At 37.0% G+C, this 14992-nt stretch overlaps 2 protein-coding genes across 6 annotated transcripts; both read right to left on the bottom strand.

Annotated features, from left to right (window-relative positions):
• Positions 1-99: 99 nt before the first annotated feature.
• LOC306881475 (serine/threonine-protein kinase PAK 2-like) lies at positions 100-12381 on the bottom strand. Of its 3 annotated transcripts, XM_079435593.1 has the most exons (15): positions 11983-12381; positions 11406-11424; positions 6045-6271; positions 5084-5187; positions 4696-4840; positions 4490-4611; positions 4239-4371; positions 4047-4110; positions 3881-3929; positions 3234-3346; positions 2995-3112; positions 2809-2908; positions 2530-2726; positions 2248-2385; positions 189-1428 (listed from the first exon to the last, which is right to left on the bottom strand). In XM_079435593.1, exons 3-15 carry the CDS (start codon positions 6223-6225, stop codon positions 1342-1344), a joined length of 1551 nt encoding a protein of 516 aa, XP_079291719.1. In that variant the 5' UTR covers positions 6226-6271; positions 11406-11424; positions 11983-12381; the 3' UTR covers positions 189-1341. The 3 variants fall into 3 exon arrangements, with proteins under 3 accessions (XP_079291721.1, XP_079291719.1, XP_079291720.1); XM_079435595.1 differs by lacking the exons at positions 11406-11424; positions 11983-12381 and adding an exon at positions 8704-9026 and having other exon boundaries at positions 100-1428; XM_079435594.1 differs by lacking the exon at positions 11406-11424.
• Positions 12382-12579: 198 nt separating this feature from the next.
• On the bottom strand, positions 12580-14687 carry LOC306881238 (inhibitor of growth protein 5-like). 3 transcript variants are annotated; one of them, XM_079435232.1, is made up of 8 exons: positions 14428-14687; positions 14059-14130; positions 13796-13962; positions 13603-13714; positions 13402-13495; positions 13162-13297; positions 12950-13011; positions 12580-12840 (listed from the first exon to the last, which is right to left on the bottom strand). In XM_079435232.1, the coding sequence occupies exons 1-8, from the start codon at positions 14462-14464 to the stop codon at positions 12801-12803; spliced, it is 720 nt and encodes a 239-aa protein (XP_079291358.1). In that variant the 5' UTR covers positions 14465-14687; the 3' UTR covers positions 12580-12800. The 3 variants fall into 3 exon arrangements, with proteins under 3 accessions (XP_079291358.1, XP_079291360.1, XP_079291359.1); XM_079435234.1 differs by having other exon boundaries at positions 12589-12840; positions 14348-14500; XM_079435233.1 differs by lacking the exon at positions 14059-14130 and having other exon boundaries at positions 12589-12840; positions 14428-14657.
• Positions 14688-14992: the final 305 nt, after the last annotated feature.

Here is a 14992-nt window from a genome sequence, read left to right on the forward strand (position 1 = left end):
CTCAGCAACTTCAAGTCATTTAATTTATGGCTGTTCCTCTGTGCTATCTGTAAACTGTATTTTTAAGGGAAATATATCATTTCATATACTCAGGCTATTCGTCAGACATCAAAGCTTCATTAAAATGAAGGAAATAAATGTCTTAATTATACCTTCTGATAAAAAAATAAAATGAAGGGACATCCTTTGCAAGTACAGAGATTATTAAACACTACAGTCTGACCAAATAGGATTCACAGCAGTATTAACATGAATTTCATTTAGATTTCATCAAGTACTGTAGTCAACTATATATTTTAAGAGTCACGACAGAATGATGCAAGCTCTAGAAATGTACCAGTCGATGTTACAGGTGCAACCATCTTTGCTCCATGTCTGTTTTAATAATAATTTACAAAGTATATTTTTAAGATGGTTTCATCATTAACAAAAACTTTGTAGCTAATAGGAAACAAAAAAGAAAACAGACAGAAAGTGTATTTACTCAATTGGAATGTCTGAAAATGTTTCTCATCAAAATGTAATGTTAAAAACAAGTTAGATTTAACATGCAAAGAATATATCAAATTATTCATTTCTATGACAACCTCTGGAGATGCATTAAAGTATGGTATTCTGTCAAATTGTTAGTTAAAATATAAAATACTGTATACATACACAAATACAAAACATGTAAAAATGTCCTGATTTCTGTTTTTTCCCCCATTTCTGCATGCTAATCAAAATACATAATATACAAAACGATTTAAACTTTAGGTTCTGCAATAAAAATTTAAAAACAGAAATGGTCCATTTAATTTCATACAGCAAAATTGTTCCATTCTGTTGAGACAGGTGAAGACAAATAGGTAGTAGGCACAAGTGACAAGTCATTAAGAGAGGATGGGATAGTTCAAGTATTAAATGCTTCTCTGGAAAGTAAAAAAAGGGGGGAAAAGTTCTTTGTTAGGCCAGAGCTCAACAATACTCAATAAAATACAAGAGAATTTTGACAGAAATGCATAAAATGTTCAGGTACACACTGGCCGATGCAATGGCGTCTGAACTGTTTACATTAAACAAATACAATGAGAGACATCAGTAGAAAACGAGAGGTCTACAGTCAGTGGCTCCTCTGGTTTTGTAGCCCCTTAAGGCACATTAAAGGAGAGTTTGGTGTGAGGAGGCAAGACATGGTGATTGTGCAAGTTAGTCGCCCAGGTGGAGATGACTAGGGTCCTCAGGGCTGAATGGCAAAGGTCCTTCATGGGACTAGAAGGGAGACTCTGCTGGAGTGATGGAGGTTCTCACAGGAATCGCTTGTGAGAAGGAATTTGGGCACTGGCACATAGTGACAAACGGTTAGCGGTTACTTTTCATTGCCTCCTTGGCAGCAAGTATAAGGGGAGTGAGACTGGAAAGAGGCTTCGCCAGCTTCAGGAAGGGATGCTGCAAGAGACAGAAGGATATTAGCACATTTTCCAGAAAATTACCTAGTCATCAATACCTCCACGGTCTAGGGGCTCCCAAACCTTTTTGATTAGCAAAACCCCTTAGATGTAAAATATTTACTTAAAGCAAATATTGCATTAAATTAAGAACACGTCCACAGATTCACAGTTCTCTGATGATGGTTAAGCCTCAAGATTTGCAATTTAACTAAATATTTCAGCTTTTTAGTGCCTTTTTTCAATATTATTTTAATTAAATATTAATAATAATGATTTGTTTTAACTCCATAAAAATTAAAGCAGAAATATATTACTGTTTTAAATTACAATTGTACTTCAAAGTAAAAAAAAAGACTAAATATTTATAAAAATATTTTTAATGATTATAATGTAAATTTTACACAAACAGTTTCAGCTACTACTAGTAATGTTTGTGTCTTAAATTCCTCACTTTCAAAAGCTGAAACCCTCGAGCATATAACATTTCAAATCCTCAAACTTTTATTTTGTCATAATTTTGGTGAAATGCTGTAAACGTTTGTCCACAAAACTGTTGTAAATTATGTGAATGTAAATAAAGAGAACCTACTGCACATTGCGGTCCTGAATGCACTAAATAATGATCATTAGAGCTTTATTTTGATTAATCTTGCAGCCCTATTTATCTATTGTAATTTTACATTCAATCTTATTAATTATTAGCTTTTCATCACCTCACAAAGCCATTGCTAATTCCCTCACGAAACCCCGTTTGGGAAACCTTGACATATTCAAACAGTTATGAACTGACAAATTGGGATTCAGTTTTGCTCCTTACCTGCAAGAGCTCTTTTCCTCCACCTCTCTTCTCCACATCCATCTCGAGGCAGCGGTTTAAGAAGTCTCTAAAAATGGGTGACAGCTTCTCTGGGTTCTGGAGCTCTGGGGTGCCATTAGTAGCGATGAGGTACAGCGCCTGGAGATGAACATTAAGCATTAATGCAATAAATCTTTTCTTTAAAGTTAAACAGATCACTTGAACCACTGTCATTAATTACAAAAAGACTTAACAAATGAATCATTGACAGAGTAATAAAAGTATAAGACAGGAAAGGCTCACCCTCAGAGGATTCTCGTTGAGATAAGGAGGTTCACCCTCAACCATCTCAATGGCCATGATACCCAGAGACCATATGTCTACTTTGGGCCCGTAGGCTTTACGTGTGACCACTTCAGGGGCCATCCAGTAGGGTGTTCCTACCATGGTGCTTCTCTTACTTTGCTCAGGCGTGATTTGAGCACAGAAACCAAAATCGGCTGAAAAGAGAAGAGCAAACAATTCATACAAACTGTTCTGATATAATGAAGCCAGGACTTGACAGTGGGATCATGGACGCACTTAGTTTGACAGATCCATCCATTCCTAATAGAACATTGTCACTTTTGATGTCTCGATGAATGACCTGGTTTGAATGCAGGAACTCTAGAGCTTGTATACACTGTAGAGGAAACAGACCACAATGTTCAGATGGTCATGGGAAAAACAAACGCTTCAGAGCTCACAACTACGGCAGAAATACTGTACCTCTCTGCAGACAGCAGCGATTTGTGCCTCATCCATGCAGGTTTCTGTAACCACATCGGTCAAAGAGCCTCCAGCAAGATACTCCATTACCACAAAGAGCTCATCTCCTACCAAGAAGCTGCACATACAAAAAAAACAAAACAACGAAAGGTAGATGTTACAGTAGATGGTTGAAAACATATTATGGGATCCAATGCACAAAATAATCATGTTTCAATAGCTTTAAGGGATGTAACTACCTGTCTACAAAGTTGACAATATTTGGGTTCTTCATCTCCTTCATCACCAGGATCTCATTGATGATCAGCTCCTTCTTGGGCTGCTTCTGTAGGTTAATCTGCTTGATAGCAACCTACAGAAACACATCAGTGTCAGTTAGCTTAGCCTATGTCAACTAACTATGAAAAGCCAAAATGAAACTCAAACAATTAAATCATGGTGGTCCATTTAATGTTAATTTAGTGTAATTAAAGGTTTGGGGTCTAATATTTTTTAAAGAAGTCTTTTTTGCTCAGCGAGGCTGAATTTATTTGATAAAAAAAAAAAAAACAGTAATATTATGAAATATTCTTGCAATTTAAAATTCAGTTTTAATATATTTTAAAATGTGTCACATGATTCTTCAAAAACAATTCTAATTTGCTGATGTGGTGCTCAAGAAGTATTTCTTTTTTAATGTTGAAAACAGTTGTGCTGCTAGTAATGTGCATTTATTTGAAATAGAAATGAATGTCTCCTATGAATGACTTTACTGTTCACGCAGTAAATACAAAAATTACAGTAGTGTACATCAAGCAATTGTCCTAAACAAATAAAATTTTTATTCAAGGACTTTTCACAGGATTCATTGATTAAAATTAGATTAAGAACTGAATAGAGAAAATACCTCTTGGCCAGTAGCAACGTCAATAGCTGTATACACTGTACCAGACGCACTGTAAAGAGACAATATTCAATTGAAGCAATTTTAGATCATAGTTAATATAAATTGAGCTACTGTGATACAGACTGACATATTGAAAAAATAGCCACGAATCATAGAATATATTTACCCTTGTCCAATTTTTTCGTATCTTGTGTATTTTTTCTTGGGGTCTCCAATGCTGACAATAGTTCCTGAGATCAATCACAACAACACAGTTAGGATTCTGTCATACAGAATCACTTTCACATGCTGCAGTGCAGCTAATACTAATATTGTTATAGTGAGCATCTCTAATGTTTAGTAACCAACAAAGACTTACTAAGTTTCTCCATAATCTCCTCATCTGTCATCTTGCCCTTGCCCTTCTTCTGTTTATCTGCAGCTTTACAACCATCTGTGTCCGCAATGGCAGCAGGTGCTGGAATGGGATCGATGACAGAACGAGTGTATACCTATCCAGACAACAAAGACACCAACAATATGGTGTTCACTCAAGAACCAGTATGACATGAAAAAATTAAGTAATATGCCTATTTGACATGAAAAATATGACAACAAATCTTCACTCACAGATATGGTATGCTGTGGACGTGGTGCTACAACAGGGGGCGGGGCTTCATCATCGTCATCATCATCAGGATGCTTGACTGGTGATTGCTCTGTGCCTTTTTTTGCTGGTGGTGCATCTTTATCTGAGATCAAGAGGAGGAACATAGACATTAGAAGATTAATTCAAATACAGTTGGGAGTGGTGGTATGCATGTGTACTCATTTACCTGTAAAGCTGAGGTATTTCTGCCTGCTGTTGCCTGTGGAATCGTAGAATTTGAGCACATCCAGCACAGCCTGAGGGTTTTTCTTCTGCTCAGATTTCGTGATGTTGGAGGTCTGCAGCAGCCGAGCCCACTGCTCTGGCATGCCCTGAAACACAGATAGAGATATGGGAATGAAAATAAGAAAGTGAGTTAGGGCCCATCTGATAATTTGATTAATTAAACTTCAGCAAATTAAATCAGTGCACTATGACAGACAGGAGACAAATGGTCACAGAAATCAATCTAGGCAATTGAATTGGCAATCCTTCCTAGCATTTGATTGATTAGGACAGATCAGGGGCTGGGGCAGCATGGGAAATTGCACCAGAGGAAAGTATGTCTAACTCACAGTGAACTCCCCCGTGACAGAATCGAAGCCCACATGAATGGTGTGCTCAAAGTCAGAAGGGCTTGAAATCTCTGGACGCTCCTTATCCTTGTCTTTTTTTCTTCCTTCAACAGAAAGAAGGATTGTGGTTACATGCTTCTGGTCACTGGAAAAATTACAGATTCCAGTGGACAATTTTACAATCAATGAGCCTCTGTGTCCAAAAATGTGATCAATTGCAGCGTACTATAGAAGGGTCAGTTAAAGGAATGTGTTGAGTTCAATACAAGTTGAGCCTTATTGTCACCATTTGTAGTATTATGTGGCAAAAAAAAGCAAACATCTGGGTTATAGTAAGTCATTAACAATGAAAGTAAACAGGACAACTCAAATGTTGAAAAAAAAAAACAATAAAAAAAAAAAATAGCAACTAGAATTGAACATCAAATCTTCTATATTACACTTTTATTAGGCAAAAGAGGAGAAATATTTTTTTATAGTGAAGAACGAGATTTTTTTTGCTAGATTCAGTCTTTTAGGGCTATTAATTGATTAAAAACTGAATCAAATTAAATATTAAGCCAATATTTAATAATAATTTTAAACAAAAAATTAGCTCCTAAAAATCTTTATAATTGGGAATTTACATACAAAAAATATACTAATTATTAAGTAAAAAGCTCAACTGAAACCTCATGACATGCATATGGTTAAACCTTTTCACAGAGAAAACTTTATGCACATAAATGGTGCTGTAAACAAATTACAAGTTTATTTGCCTAAAACCACAATCCTACTTCAGAAATTTGCAGCTCAAACAACAATATAAAAACGCTAAATATAATTTAAGTGAAATTCTTTGTGACTTACAGAAAACCCAATTTTTGAGTCAAAAGTATTTTTCTGTGGTATTCAACACAAATGCTGTTTTGTATTGATCCTAAATACTGATTTGAATGCACCCTGGGTCCTCTGGTCTTACCTTTCTCAGCTGAGAATATGGATATGATCTTGTTGCGTGGTTTGTCCCTCTTCTCCTCTGGGACGGAGGGCAGGGGTTTAGAACTGGGGTTTGTTGACATACTGTCCTTAATGCCAAAGTTACTGCTCATTCTGACTGGGGGGGCAGGGGGTTTGTCCTCCAGCTCTCCGTTGTCAGACATGACAGGGAAACACACTCAGAAGGGTAATAGGGTTTCAGAGACCAACCTGCAGAGGGCGGCAGAGAAACAAAAAACTTAGCTGATAAATGAATTGATGCACTAAAGACAATTAAGATACAATAAATGAAGAGAATGACAGATAACAGGCCATTTTGGCAAGAGACTTTATCAGGGCAGATCAGATCCATCACTAGAAGAATACAAGCAATATAAACAAGGCTATTTGTCCAGTAATGCGTTGTTTGAAATGCCCATTAAAACAATCTATTTCAGTCAAATCTAAGAGAAGCAATTTTAGAATTTTAATGTACAGACCTTTTATGAAAGCTTTCCAACCACACCAAGAGTCTGCTAAAACAGTGCAGAACTTACTAACCACTAGCCAACAGCTGCTACTGTGCTACAAAAACAGCCAGTAAACAAGTTAGCATGGACAGAGAGACTCTGTCTCATGTTCTGCTAGCTGCCAACTCTTTTTTGAGTACGCCAACAATGTCAAGCCCTGTGCAAAAGCAACTGATACATTTGAGTATTCACGGCCTATCTGTAACACAGAAAGCTGTCAGTTAGCTTAGCATTGCAATCTCTGAGAGTAACAGTTCTAGCAGGTCAATTCAACTGAAAGTGCTGAGGTTTTCAGGTCAGAATGCAAGTCTGCACAACAGGATGCCTTGCTAAGGATGGCTGAGACATCAGCACACTTAAACCTAGTGAGCTTTGCTACCTTGCTGTCTATGCCTATGACAGCATTTGAACCAAAATAGAACCTCACACATAACTGATTTGATGCACTCTATATAGGCAGCAACTACAAGAAGACCTCTCCTTATGTGAAATATTTAAGAAACTCGACACAAAAATACAAGGCACATGGAAAAAATGCATTCTTTTCAGTTCTGAATTATATTTTTCTCTGTACATTTTTCTTCGATAATAATTTTCACTAAGGCTGTCACAATGGACTATGGGGTTGCCTTCTTTGTAACAGGTACATGCAATGCTGATTAGATCTTCAGTGGAGCCACAAAAGGGTTCTTAGGGAAAATTTGAGAGTATTTTTTTTGTTATTGTTATGTACTTTAAGGGCGGTCATATTTTACTGTAAAAAAGGGCGGTCATATTTTACTGTAAAACTTCACTGGAACAATATTAAACTGTGAAAATGCTATACAAGTATATCTGAATGGAATTGTACATGTTTTGCTTAGTAATGAAACGAAATTTCAGCAACGAAAAAATGCAACTTTAGCAGATATTTTTGAAAGACCAAATTATTCTTCAATGATGTGTTTTGAATACACAGAGCGTGGATAAGCTACAACAGGTAAGCATGTCAACAATGTGGACACATTTCACCATGAGCAAAAATGATGATAGAATAGCAACAAGTTTAGCTCATCAGGTGCATGTGGCCTAAGATGGTACAAAGGTGTTTTCGCAAACAGTCTATCAAGTCTGGTTAGAAATCAGTGCCATCATGCGGCTGTCTGCATCCTCTCCGCCCCTGTCATCAACATGTCCAAATAAGGTAAAATCCTGTCTCACCTTAGTGAAGTCAATTCAGCAAATCATGTGCAACTCAACCTTGACGTGACCACAATCTCTTCCTGTTTGACAGCATGGTTCAACTGTGCATAGTATTCAAACAACAAAGGCCTTAGATACCTGACTGATTATAACTACAGAAACAAAAGATAGTGTGATGGCCAACAGCTTTTAGGTTTAATGAATCTGAACATGACTCATTTTAATGTTCAAATGAGTAATTGCCTCACACGGCCATAGATTACACACTTTCTAGTTTATTCTGAATCTTTTTTTAGAATCAACGGTCTAGCTGAGCAAAATCAGATATGAAAATGACAAAACGGTGATGCAACATTAAATATTTAGCTTAGTTGAATTGTGCGTTTCACCACATGATTTAACTTCTATAACAGAGACCGAAAAAAAAAAAAATCCAGAAGTGCTTTCATCATGCAAGCTTTAAAAGATCCTTGAAAAGACAAGAAAGTCATTTTACCTGAGCTATAACAAAGATATTTCTAAAGAGTTGAGAAACGATCAATAAAAGACTAACTATTGCACAAGTCTTGCATGATCTTAGACTAACACTCATGAGCCAGTTCCTGTTTCCCTTAAGAGAAAAAATAACATGGGAAGAATAAAGATCAGAGGACTTGCTGCAAGAACATTCTCAGAAGCAAGTCTGATTAGGAAATTGAAAATAAAAAAAAAAAAAAAATAAAAATAAAACTCCAGTACATATCTCATGCAATCCAATGAAAAAACCTACACAAAACAAAAACACTTGTATCTTCTTTCATTTAGTCAAACTATATATTAATACAATTCTTTTGAAGCACAATCAGCTTTTTCCAGCACACTTCAACTTGTAAAAAAAGCGCAGTCAACACTACAGAAATCAAGGAAAAAGAATGCAAACAGATGCCAGTACCACCACTAACACCACCTCACCCTGAAGAACCCTGAAGGAAGATGCAGTTGAGGTCCCTGGCCCAGATCTGCCACACTCCTGGGACATTGAGGGTCTTTGCTATGGTGTGTCCACAGTCTCTTTCTTCCTTTGCCTCCACTGAAGAGAGCTGAGATAAAGGCATGTTGATGCAGGCATACTTCATTCCACAGCAGGATAAAAAGCTGCGAGTGCAGTCATGCCTTTGTGCTGCGCATTGCTATAGTGATGTACCAGCCCTCAGGCTTGATGTAAGGCCTTACAGCGGAGGAGACATTAGACTGGACATACCTTTACACATCACTGACTCTCGCTCTGAGCAACCACCACCGTTACACAACAATCACACTACTAGGAATAAATCAGGATTATGGGAGGCGTTTTAAGAGCTTGATTAGAGAGTACTTTCACCCCCACAAATCTATAAAAGATGTTCTGAAAATAAACTCTTGTTTAAAGCATGGTTTCATTCAGTATTGAATACCACTACACAGACTGCCAGATCGTATATTTCAGTAAAAAAAATTCAATTTTTCTTTAAGGAATGTTATTTGGGATCATCAAGTCTTAACTTGCTTTCCTGTAATGACAGTGATTTGGAGAGGTGTGGTTCTCTCCAGCACACAGTGTTTTATAGGCTCAAACACACTTCTGCACGGTCCATTTCATGAGTTTTTCCACTCACAGCCAGTGTTTCAAATTTCCCCTTTAGAAACTGAGCTATCATGAATCTTACAGCCTCAAGCTACTGATTCCACAACTATTTCTGTGAAGCCATGGATAACGTGATTCAGGACTCCAGGGGAAAAAAGTTAAAACATTTGTGAATCAAATTAGCCAAATGACTTATATTTTGATAAATTACAGAATCATCTGTTAAAGAGCAAGCTTTGTTCAGAAATGACTGTGATCAGTTTTAAAATGTTTTAAGAATGTTTTCATGGAGAACTGGTCTGTGTATGAATAAGGCTTGTGATGAAAATACTGACATGCACTCTAAAGATGTTCTTAACCAATGAGTCACATGACAAAATGATGCACACAAAGCTGTTGGCATCTGGCTGCAAACTAGTGCTTTTTAGTGCTCGTGTGACCAAGACTCATCAGCGAGTTAATGCATCTGCTCTAGTGAGCTGCTAGCGCTGCACTGCCATTTGAACTTTGAGCCAAGCGGCTAAACTGTCTGTGTGGCATGGATCAAATGAGTAGTGCTGTTTCGTTCCAATTTTAGTGCATACAAATTGTATCAAGCTCTTGTTATCGTCTTATAAAGGAAACTTATAAGTGTCATTTTATCATAAAAAATCTCAATGAAATGCTCATACTTAATATACAGACCTGACAGAATATCTTCAGTATGCGGACAAAAGTGTTTGGTAAATGAAAAAGTGCAAATAAATAGATGTACTGTATGATCTATGCTTGACAACAACTACTGGCTTTTCACTTGCCACTGACGAGATTAAAATCCATGCATATTTAACAGCAATGGTGAGTCAACTTAAATTTATTTTTACTTTCTCTTTGATTTTACTTTTACTTTATGCATTATCAACACACAGTGACAGACTAATCTAAGACATGTATTCAAGACTAAAAGAAGAGCATGACAATTGTAACACCAAATTCATGGATTTGATTTCTGGGGAGCACATGAACCAACAAAAAAGATAAAAAAATAAAATACAATAAAATAAAATAAATGCAAACCTTGAATGCAATACAAGTTCCACTAGATAAAAGCATCTGCCAAATGCATAAATACACATTGATATCTCAGAAAGCTCCACTTGTTACAAATTACAGGATTTTCTCCATTAACATCATGAAGATATTATTTTTCCATTTATTGCATGCGTAAAAAGTAAGTAGGCTTCAGCCAAAGCTGTCCTCTCAGTTTGTGTGAACGAACAGGGGAAGTGAGATGAAAATGCCAGAGAAAGCGGGACTCTGGACATTCCCGTCTGCTCCCCTGAGCCTCTTTGATACAAGGCCTAATCTAACCAGCATATATTTGTTTTTCACAGTTACAGACTGGCAGGCTAAAAGTAAACATAAGGTGCAAGTGACAATGCATGCAATGTGGGCCCTCCATATGAATGCAAGAACATCACTATTCACTAGCCAGCATTTGACCAACATTCATGATGCACTGACTGACACAAGTCCCGTGGACTGAATCTATCAAACATTTTTGGTCAAACAAATTCTAGCTAGCTATGTTACTTCTAACAGTGCTGATTACAATCTTCAAGCAACCACTAGAGAGACAGTGAGAAAAAAAAAAAAAAAAAAAATCATCAGCAGAGTGCCTCCGCTTCCTATTACTCACATCCCCTCCTCTTCTGATTGGTGGACTGATAACTGAAGCATTTCCTGATCCTACCAGCCACGACCACTATAGGTTACACACTTGCACTTAATCTGACCAACTGGACCAAAACAAAGATATAAGAGCACGCCTCTCTTTTACAGATGTGTAGAGGAACTGTTTACAGGAAGACAGACGAGGGGCCTTTTGTATTTGCAGCTTCTATAAAAGGAAATACTGAGCAAGGCTTCCTGAACTAAGCCTAGCTGTCGTCCTCCTTCCATGCTATTGGAGATTGAAGGCATGTACTGGTCCAATGAAGAAGCAGCCAACTTTCTAACTGCTAAATTCTTGCTTATTGTCAAAGAAATGAAAATGTTGTCATTTACTCACCCTCATGACTTCATTTCTTCTGTGGAACACAAAATGAGATGTTAGACAGAATGCTATGAGAACTATCAGACTCAGTCACCATTTATTTACTGCATCTTTTTCATACAATGAAAGTGAATGGTGACTTATATTGCGTTTTATGCCAAACATCTACTTTGTTTTCCATGAAGAAAAGAACACATAATTGTCACATGACATAACAAACATGAAAGAAATGCCCATAAGATGGGACTTTGATTTACAGTATTGTTTGTTTTTCACGAAAGTACACTTCAGCAAACACTAATAAGAAACAACAGTTGATGTACAAATTCTTAAGCTTAAGATTTACTTGGTTTTGTTGACTACTATCTACCTAAGCGAATGCATATTCTTTTGGAGAAAAACAACCCTGAAAACATCAAATCGAAAGGGCAAGCAACTCTGCATTTTCAAAACAACGCTGTCTAAATATGATAAAACTCAAAATCTCAGTGATTAATCATCACTACACATCACCCTTTCTGAATATCAAGAGATCTGCGCACTACTGGCCGAGCAGATGTCAGGATTAACCAGTTTTGCTTTTCCAACTCACCAGAACTCCCGCAGATCTCTTCAAAGTTTTGGCTCCGCCTTTTTCAGCCTCATAAACTGATTTAGCTGCAAGTATAATGAGAATATCTCCCTGGAGATTATGATTTGCGACGCCGCGTAGACGTGCTTGTAAGTTTTTTGAGTTAACTTCTTCTTGGACACAGGATCTGTCTGCTATGGCGGAGGGGAAGCGGAACTGTCGACCCAGCCCAGTGTCTGCACTTCACTAAACGTAGCTTTTTAGGTTGAACAGTGTTTAATCCAGTCTAGAATTCATAATAATCTGAATTAATATTATTAAACTGCTCGAAAAACTAACTGTGATAAGACATTTTCTGCAACCTCAAACTACTAGTTTGCAAATGGGTTCCGTCCATGAGTGCTGACGACTCTGTTGCATGACGGGAAATGTAGTCTATATTTGATTGCACTGCACTGAGGTGGAGTACTCTAAAAACTACATTTCCCTACACTGATCAGATCCCAACTTTGCTAAATGATTTCATTGTTGCAGTCCTATGAGAGTCATGCGTTTACATAAACATAAAAACTTAATTTATATATTGTAGATAGTAAGATGCAAGCTATTTAGACAAGGCACAAAAGTAACAACAAAAAACTTTATTCCAAGGCTAAATGAAAAGAAAGAGATCCAAGCCCTCTGCTGGCACCAACTGGAAAATACATTTAATATTCTTCCCTGTTGTTACATTCATGGTCGTCTACATAGCAAAGGCACATTTTCAAAAAGTTAATTGATTTCCACTGAATAGGCTGTAATAACTGGACATTTGATTTAGGTTGCATTGTAGAAGTAGACTATTTTTTTCTCATATCTTGGGTGCATCGTGGGCAATACCTGTAAATGGAGAACACAATACTTTAAAACTGCAATATTAAGTGCATGGAGATGTAAATCGGTATGTGAAGTGCGCAAATAAATATGAAGTAAAAGGAATTTGGCTCACCATTTTCCTTTTGGTTTGGTTGTTAAGCCAACACAAGCAAAGTGAAACCACTCTATTGGACACTGTTAAAAGAGAAGAAACCCTCCTTTTCATTCTTTTACATATAAACCCCCCCTATTTTATTATGTAAACAGTACTTGTTTCTGTGTGAAAATTTTATTTTCTCAAACAATGGCTTGAAAAAATTAAAAATGTATTATACTATTACTCACATCAGAATTGTCACATCCAATCATTTCTCCATATGATACTTGAGTACATAAACAGTATGTGGGTTCATTAGGGTCCACTGGCATATCCAGGACATCTGATGGGTGCATGGCAAGCAGAGATTCACTTATGTTTGCACTAGTGTTTGAGAGACAAACACACACACAAAAATGTTAAATACAAAGACTTAAAATAATATACACATGCATCAATCAAATGTGTCCTTTTAATATGACAGTTACCCATTTTTCAGTTTTTTCTGCTTGGGTGAGTCTTGATCTGATCCTTTCTTGTCTCTTCCATGGGATGCCCTCTTTTCTTTTATATTCTTATCTTCTGAAAGAACAAATGAGTCTGTTTAGGCTCACCCAAGTTGCAGCAAAAGGCATTGCCACTGGGCATTGATACATGCATGAAGATAAGCTCTGAACAATAAGACTTACTTCGAGATTGCTTTTCATCTGAGCTATCCAGGCTACCTGAGTCCAGTTTCTCCTGAAGATCATTCTCAAAGCGTGCAAGATCAGCATCCAACCGCCGAATGTGTTTATCCACCTGGAAATGCAAGCAGACTTGTTTTTGCTTGATGCATCCAGTGGTACATGCAAATATAAAACTGAGGATTCTGCATCTCACCATTTCGTAAATCTGCATCGCAAGCTGAACTTTGTCATCGCTGTACTCTTTGCATTTGTTGTAGGCATTTTCAATCTTCTTTAAATGCTGGACACGTTCCTCAGATGCCAGATTTCTAACTTTTGCAATATACTCAGAGGCTAGGTCACTTATCTCTGTTTTTTTCTCTGTGAACAACAGTGAGAAAATAATTGTTCATCAGTCATAATTTTAAAAAGCTACCTGTAATGGCCTCTGATACAAAGTGGTCCAAACATTCATACCTTCCGTTCTATTATCTAAATCCCCCATTAATGAGAAGTTTCTCTGCAACTCGCAAGGAAGTCCCTCGATGCCTGGAGCGAATGAATATAATAAAAAATCGTGCAAACTGTATTTACATGGCAGGAAAATAAACATGCATTCATATGCTACAGGAAGTTAACTTTGCATACTAACCAAGGGTATTATAAGATACAAAACATTATTCAGGCACTCAGTCATGTAACTTACATTTCACCATTTAATCGTAACGTAACATATAAGACTGATAAACGTGTAATGCTGAAACACAACTCAACTCACAAGAGGAACTCATCACATTTCATACAACTTGACAGCATTTAAAATGTGGACCGTTTAAAAAAACTTACTGTCTAAATAATGCTCTAAGTACATTCCTTTCGCCATTCTTGTTTGTATTAGCTTTGTACTGCAGGCGTGTACGGTGGTTTATTTAGCGCGCGCTGAATTTTCTTTTCCGGAGTCGCAGTGTAGGTTATTCGATTTTTATATGAAAATGATTAACTGTACTACTATTAGGCTAAATAAACACATTAGACTGTCCATTCGGTTTACATATTAGCGGAACCTCTTCATCTGTAGTGCATCAAGTAACAATTTGTCCTACAGCGCCATCTACTGCAGTGGAGTTGCAGTCCGCGGCTGCAATACAGGGAAGACAATAGAGGGAAGGTGAGTACTCAGAAAAATATGTGGCTCCAACATGATCTCTCATCGAAGGGAAGAGTCTTACTAGCCAACGCTGAAGGTTTTCAAGGTTAACATATGCTGCTCTCTCTTTGAATGTTGACATTCTTAAAAAAATTGATACAATTTTTTAACTTGGCTGAATGTCACTTCACTTCAATGCTTCTCAACTTTGTTTGGAAGAATAAAACTCATTTTATTAGAAAATCTGTACTTATGAACACCATT

This window comes from Barbus barbus (genome assembly GCF_936440315.1).
Source record: "Barbus barbus genome assembly, chromosome: 15".
Taxonomy (NCBI): Eukaryota; Metazoa; Chordata; class Actinopteri; order Cypriniformes; family Cyprinidae; genus Barbus; species Barbus barbus.